The 7,382-nt window shown below is 50.8% G+C and overlaps 1 protein-coding gene across 1 annotated transcript in view; it reads right to left on the reverse strand.

Moving 5' to 3' along the window:
* LOC310782401 (rho guanine nucleotide exchange factor TIAM2-like) overlaps positions 1-2,010 on the reverse strand; it is a gene marked incomplete at its 5' end in the record, with an annotated part of 39,396 nt that extends 37,386 nt beyond the window's left edge. The window contains one exon of the mRNA XM_083643064.1: positions 724-2,010. Coding sequence (XP_083499190.1) covers positions 724-2,010 — 1,287 coding nt within the window. The remainder of the gene's footprint in view (positions 1-723) is intronic.
* Between the last annotated feature and the right edge of the window lie 5,372 nt (positions 2,011-7,382).

The following is a 7,382-nucleotide window of genomic DNA, read 5'->3' on the forward strand; positions in this document are numbered from 1 at the left end:
AAAATGTATTAGAACTAGGCTAGATTAGATTCTGGTGCTGATCTGGATCTGGGATTTCTGTCATTAAACAATGTTCCTTCTTCCTTAGCCATAACTATTATAATGTGTTCATGTGCTGGTGAGAAATATAGGAGGACATTGTTATTCTGGCCAATTAGTTCTCATAATATAGAGGATAAACAGTTTATAAGCATCCTCACATCCTGATCACATCAGTTAAGAGCATAATACTATGCACATACTACCATGGAACTAGACAGAGAAAATTAAAGTGCTGACAAGCTTCAGTATTGAAGGTAATGTCAGCATATCCTAGCTTTCATAGTGAGGTTCCTCCTGGACAGGACATGAGCTCAGCCAGTGGCTGTAAACAGGATGTGGCGTTTTTCCTGCCACGTAAATACTTCAACACTGCAAATAATACCATCAGATTATTGATGGATATTATGGGAAACATGAAAATGATAGCTGGGATGCGGCGATATTATCCATGGACAGACCATACTTGTATCTTGTTAAAGGTTGATTTTTAAACTCTGTATTAATCTCTATTTCCATTGTAATATCATGTAAGATAACATTCAGTTAATTCACACATATGAGTCCATTTTTGTTGGGATGGGGAGATAAGATTGTGTTTGTAAAAAGTGTTTTCAGCTTCTTTATATATGCTGATGATGTAGGTGTTTATGTCAGTGATATTGTTGTTTTGTTGTTGTTTACCTGTATCCTTCTCTTCTTCCTGCTCAGACTTCCGGTCCAGTCACTGAGGCGTCTGATGCGGCTCTTCAGGAAGTCCTTGCGGCTGTTCCCCGTGGCGGCGGCGGTGGTGGTGGTGGTGGTGGTGGTGGTGGCAGGCTCCGCCCTCCGGGAGGGCAGTGTGCGGGAGGCGTAGCGCTGCTCCTCACCTCCTCCTGCTCCCTCCTCCTGCATGACAGCATCCACCGAGGAGACCGGAGAGGCCCTCTTCTGCTGCTGCAGGGACCCTCTCTGGAGCCGGGGCGTGGTGGGGAAGCCGGCCACCATGTTGGGGCCGGAGTACAGGTCAGCCAGTGACACGACGGCGGGCGAAGCCAAGCCAAACTCACCGGATTCAGGCTGGAGGATCACCGAGTCCCCGATGCCGCTATCCTCAGTGCGACCGGAGGAGCACGTGTTATATCCCGTACTGGTGTATCCGCCACGGGCAAATTCGCTGCTACCATTGGTGTCAGTGGCGGGGAAGAGGAGGCTGCCATTGAATCCGGGTGAGATATCCTCGATCTGGGCCGAGGAGAAGGTGTTGTACCCGCTGCTGGCGTAGCCGGCGGCGGTCTCCTCGGTGCGGGTGGAGGAGGAGTAGGTTGTGTAGCCGCTGCTGTTATCCGCGCTCTGCACGCAGGCGAAGACGTTGTCGGCCAGCTCGGCGCCATTGCCCCAAGGCGAGTCGTACCAGGAGCCCTCGGAGCTCAGCGAGCTGCCCTTGCTGGTCCGGAGGCAGCAGGGCTCAGGGCCCGCGGTGACGGTGGCGGCAGCGGGGTGGCTGGCGAGGTTCTGCGGCTCCACAGGCACTACTACCCTGGCGTTGGTGAACTCCACTCGCATGCTGCCGTCTTTGCTGAGCAGCACCTTCGGGCTGCCACGGCTCGAGGTCCGCTCGGGGCTCCTGCGCCGTCCACGAACACCGACGCCGTTACTTTCGCCGCTGCTCTCCAGGAATCCAAAGCGATGCGGCCGCTCGCCCCTGATGAACCTCTGTGGAGACCCGGCTCTCAGCTTGCTGCCGGGCCCTCCTTTGGCTGCCTTGGGTGCGTGTTCGTAGCGCCAGGAGCCGTAGGGCTCGGCGGCGGCGGCGTGCTGGGGCAGGTAGCACCTCCCCGGCCCTCTGCTCCTGCACGCCGCGCTGCCCCCATCGCTGGCCCGCCACCAGCTGTGAGCCGACTGCACCTCCTCTTTCTTGCAGTGGACCTTGAGTGAGCAGGACTTGGCGGGAGAGATGAAGCTGCCGTGCTGACTGTCTGTGTTCCCCATTGTGATCTGGAAGAACATCAAGGCATCATCACCGTGGGACACAGGGTGCACGTAAATGAAAGCACAACAACTGCTGTGTATTTGCATGTTCACTTGAGACACTCCATTGAAAAGCTAATTGATAAGGGTGCATTAATTAACAGTTACTGTTACCCGTTAACTAACCCTTAATTAACAGCCTTGACCATAAACATGCTCTAACCTTGACCTCAGTGACGTCATGCTTCAACCCAACACCTTAGTTAACATGAAACACTGCTAGTAAATCAGACACATCAGATAACTGCTAAATAAGGGTTAGTTAGTGCTTATCAAGCATTAACTATCCTTTAATGAATGTCCCCTTATTGCAAAGTGTTATCACTCTACTATGGCTGTTACTACTCTGACCACCTACTACTAATGCTGCTATTTCTACTACTACTAATTGCATCATACTGTATGCATCATCGGGGAGCTGGTTCCATTTGGACCTAACCCGGTCCAGATAAGATCAGTCTAACCCAGAACCTTTTCCACATCAAGGACCCCTAGCTTAGTCCACATTATAGCCACGGACCCCCATTGCATGAGATTGTGTCTCTCGTACCAAAATCTACCAAAATTCCAAGATGACCAAAACAGTCATTCTTCTGCGTTCTCTAATTCATCTATTTGCTGGGGGCCCCCTGAAGCCCCCTCAAGGACCCCTGGGGGTCCACACACCCCTGGTTGAGAACCACCGGGGCGTCATGCAGACATGCAGCAGCCTGGGCAGACTTACCGGCCGGAGTGTTTTCGTCCTCAGGAGAAACTCAGCCGCTCCCTCATACTCCCTGTGCCTCCTCAACACTGAGCAGCTCTCTCTCTCTCTCCATCGCTTCCAGCTGCTCGCTCTCTCTCTCTGTCCCTCTCTCTCTGTCTCTCTCTCTCTCTGTCTCTCTCCCGCTCTCTCTCTCTCTGTGTCGCTTCCAGCTGCTCTCTCTCCCTCTCCCTATGTCTCTCTCCCGCTCTCGCTCTCTCTCTGTCTCTCTCCCTCTCTCTCTCTCCCGCTCTCTCTCTATGTCGCTCGCCCCCTTCTCTTCTCACACCAGCTCATCTGTTGGGGGAAACAGTGAAGGGAGGGGCCTTGGTGAGTGAGTTCCACACAGACTTGCCTTTTGTGAGCCTGCTGTGGTCAGGATCCCCCACCCTTCCACCCCTTAGCCCCCCCCCCCTCCCCACAACATAAACACTCCGCCCCCCCCCCCCCCCCCCACACACACACACACACACACTCCAAACCTCTTCCATGACGTCGCCTAACGCTGCTGAAGGGGCTTTTTTAAAACCAGACCTCGTTCTGTCTCTTGTTTATTTTGGTTCGTTGGAATGCGGAGTAATTTTCTCCTCATTTTCTGTCTGTTTTTTTTCCCTTCCAAGCTTCGATCTGACTATTAAAGCTGCTGAAGTCATCGGCAATTAGCTATTTTAAGCATCGCCGTTTCCCACCGGTTCCATCAGCTTTGGGTCTTCAGACCGAGAGTAAGACAGATACTGAAGACGCTGTAAACTTTTAAGTCATGAACGAATCAGAATCAAGAATCGGAAAATAATTTAGCTGTTTCCTCAGCGTGGGATCCATCCTGGCTCGTCCTCCTCCGTGGTCAGGCCAGGAGCGCTGGGCAGCTGAAGTGAAAAGCCCGGCGAGCAACTTCTTCCAACCGCCACTGGTCAGACGACGATCTTCTGCATGCTTTTAGTCGGGTGGTTATAGGAGGAAACCCCAGGGAAGCATGGAGAGCTCGAACATGCAAACTTCACACAGAAAGGGCCCTTTCTCACGAGATAACCCACCTGGGCACCAGACACTGAAGGCATGGGGAGACAAACCCCCAGTACCAACAGCGTCAACAAGTCAGAGAACTTCCATGACCATCTTCTTCCTTCCTTGGCTTGTTGTTTATTACCAGTCTGGTTTCTGCTCCAGTTTGACTAAACACGATTTGCGAGTGTTTAGTTGTTGCGAGTTGCATTAGGTCGTTTTCATGTTCAACAACAAGCATGTTTCACACAGCATCCTCCACAGTCATACATGATAGCCTACATGCTACCTTCAGCACGTTTCACACAGCACAGCACATCCTCCACAGAGTCATACAGAGCTCTATAGTTAGTTACAGAGTGGTTCTTATTTCCTGAGCGAGCCCAAGAGAGGTCAAAGGTCACAGTGGACTAGAGGTTCAGTGTGTTCCAACAGCCGACCGAAGCAGAGGTACGCCCATCCTGTCCCGGAGGAGGACGGGGGCGGAGCCGATAGCAACACAATGCACCGCCGACCCCCAAACATATCGGCGACCTTCGACCTTCTCCATTTAAACAAGACGGGAAGGGGGAAACATCAACAGCTGGGACGTCCCATCAGAGAGAGCAGGAATGAGCCACTGTTTGCTTTCTTCAGCAAACAGAACAGAGATGAATTTAGAGAAGTCGGATTCATACTACTTCATTCAAGAACACTCATCATATTTAACCATTTATTACATAAATGGAAATAGTTACGTTTGGCATTGAAGGCTCCGCTCTTTACAGAAGATGCTCCTCCCTGAACCCGCCCAGCATCATGCTACGCCAAGCAGGGAGGGCCGCAAAAATCCCCTCATGGGGATAGAAGATTCCAGATGAATTTAAAGCCATACTGAGTAACAGAGAGAGCCTAAGCAAGACATAGAATACATGTTCACTTTTTGAGCGAAGCAGACTGAGCTAGAACACGTGATTTGCCTTTGAGCGAAGCAGACTGAGCTAGAAGCTGGGGTGGTGGAGGCAAAGCTTTGTCAGCAGCCGCCGTGTGAAGCATCAGCATAGGTGAAGCACAGATCAGAGTGAGAGAGGAGGCCGTATTTAACCGGACCGCCTTGTTGTGAGAATTGCTGTGATTGGCGAATGGTTGATCCAATCGGCGCCACGGCTGTCAGCTGGTTACAGCTGGGGCGGAGCCTATGACTTCCGTGTCTTGAATGAACTCACAGCTGGCTTAATTTAATTAATTAATTAACAACTCCCATTGCAGCCTTCTCTAAAACAACTGAAGTCAGTGGGGAGCAGTTCTTCAGAGTTCCAAACAGACCTGTATTTACACCATCATTTAGGGACCATCTGAAGTACGGCTGACTGAGTTGCAACAAATAATGGCGTGTAGGTTTTTCACAGTATGATTGTTCGTCTGTTTTTGTTTTGGAGTTTCTCTTTTTTAGCCTTTCTCCTGCTGTGCTCCGGATTGGTAATTTCTCCTGTTAATCTCCGGATTTCAATCAAATGAAACTAGATGAGCTAAGGCATCCATTGGTACCAACCACGTCATGCTAGCTTGTCGGGAAGGGGGCTAAACAAAATTTAGACAAATTTAGACACGACTTTGGCGAGGGAAAAACTGGCATGGCCATTTTCAAAGGGGTCCCTTGAGCTCTCACCTCAAGATATGAATGAAAATGCGTTCTATGGGAACCCACAGGTCTCCCCTTTACAGACAGGGTACCCACAGGTCTCCGCTTTACAGACAGGGTACCCACAGGTCTCCCCTTTACAGACAGGGTACCCACAGGTCTCCCCTTTACAGACAGGGTACCCACATGTCTCCCTTTTACAGACAGGGTACCCACAGGTCTCCCTTTTACAGACAGGGTCCCCACAGGTCTCCCTTTTACAGACAGGGTACCCACAGGTCTCCCTTTTACAGACAGGGTCCCCACAGGTCTCCCCTTTACAGACAGGGTACCCACGGGTCTCCCCTTTACAGACAGGGTACCCACAGGTCTCCCCTTTACAGACAGGGTACCCTAGGTCTCCCTTTTACAGACAGGGTCCCCACAGGTCTCCCTTTTACAGACAGGGTACCCACAGGTCTCCCCTTTACAGACAGGGTACCCACAGGTCTCCCTTTTACAGACAGGGTCCCCACAGGTCTCCCTTTTACAGACAGGGTACCCACAGGTCTCCCTTTTACAGACAGGGTACCCACAGGTCTCCCCTTTACAGACAGGGTACCCACAGGTCTCCCTTTTACAGACAGGGTACCCACAGGTCTCCCCTTTACAGACAGGGTACCCACAGGTCTCCCTTTTACAGACAGGGTACACACAGGTCTCCCTTTTACAGACAGGGTACCCACAGGTCTCCCTTTTACAGACAGGGTACACACAGGTCTCCCTTTTACAGACAGGGTCCCCACAGGTCTCCCTTTTACAGACAGGGTACCCACAGGTCTCCCTTTTACAGACAGGGTACCCACAGGTCTCCCTTTTACAGACAGGGTACCCACAGGTCTCCCCATTACAGACAGGGTACACACAGGTCTCCCCATTACAGACAGGGTACACACAGGTCTCCCTTTTACAGACAGGGTACCCACAGCTCTCCCTTTTACAGACAGGGTACCCACAGGTCTCCCCATTACAGACAGGGTACACACAGGTCTCCCCATTACAGACAGGGTACCCACAGGTCTCCCTTTTACAGACAGGGTACCCACAGGTACAGAGAGAGTGAGGGAGAGTCAGTTCAAGCTGAGAGAGAGAGAGAGGGACAAGGAGAGAGAACAGAAAGTGAAGTGAGAGGGAGGTAGAGATGGGCTGCCGGGTCAAAGGTCACATCTGGACTTGAACCTGTGATGTCACCAGGCTGTGGGGTGAAAACTTTGTATCTCCAAATGTCAATGCCAAATGTTTTTCTTTCTTTCTTTCTTTCTTTCTTTCTTTCTTTCTTTCTTTCTTTCTTTCTTTCTTTCTTTCTTTCTTTCTTTCTTTCTTTCTCTTTCCTTTCTTCCTTTCTCTCTCTCTCATCTGAGTTGATCCTTACGTGATTTATCTTCCCCTCTTTTTTTTATATCCTTGCACTAATAGACAAGTTGTGTGTTTTTTGTTTTATGTGAAGCACGTTAAATTTGCCTTGTGTGTGAAATATGCTGTATGAATAAAAGTTGTTTGCCTTGCCTTTAAAGAGCCATTGCAACATACTTCTCTATTATTATATTATATATTATATAGCATTAGCGCAGGTTGAAGTGCCTGTAGGATCCAGGACGTGATTCAGCCAATCAGTTGAACTCTGTGCATGAAGGGGGGTTCCATCCACCCTAACCCCCCCCCCCCCCCCCCTCCTCCCCCTGCAGGCGTGAGCAGTGCAGTTTGCAGGCTGCTGTCTGCTTTTGTCTTCCTGTCCCATCGGCCATCTGCCGCCTCACAGGGGAAGCCTCGTCCCAGGCGACCCCTCGCTTTCTACAGGGACAAAGACTGCCCCGACCCCCACCCCCACCCCCTAGCAGGCGTGAGCTCGGCCATATTGCGGAGGAATTCATCAGATTTGAATTGATATGCAGATGCAGAGATGCTGAGTGTGTTTGTATGGAGGAATGC

Source organism: Poromitra crassiceps, assembly GCF_964638095.1.
Source record: "Poromitra crassiceps genome assembly, chromosome: 9".
Classification (NCBI taxonomy): Eukaryota; Metazoa; Chordata; class Actinopteri; order Beryciformes; family Melamphaidae; genus Poromitra; species Poromitra crassiceps.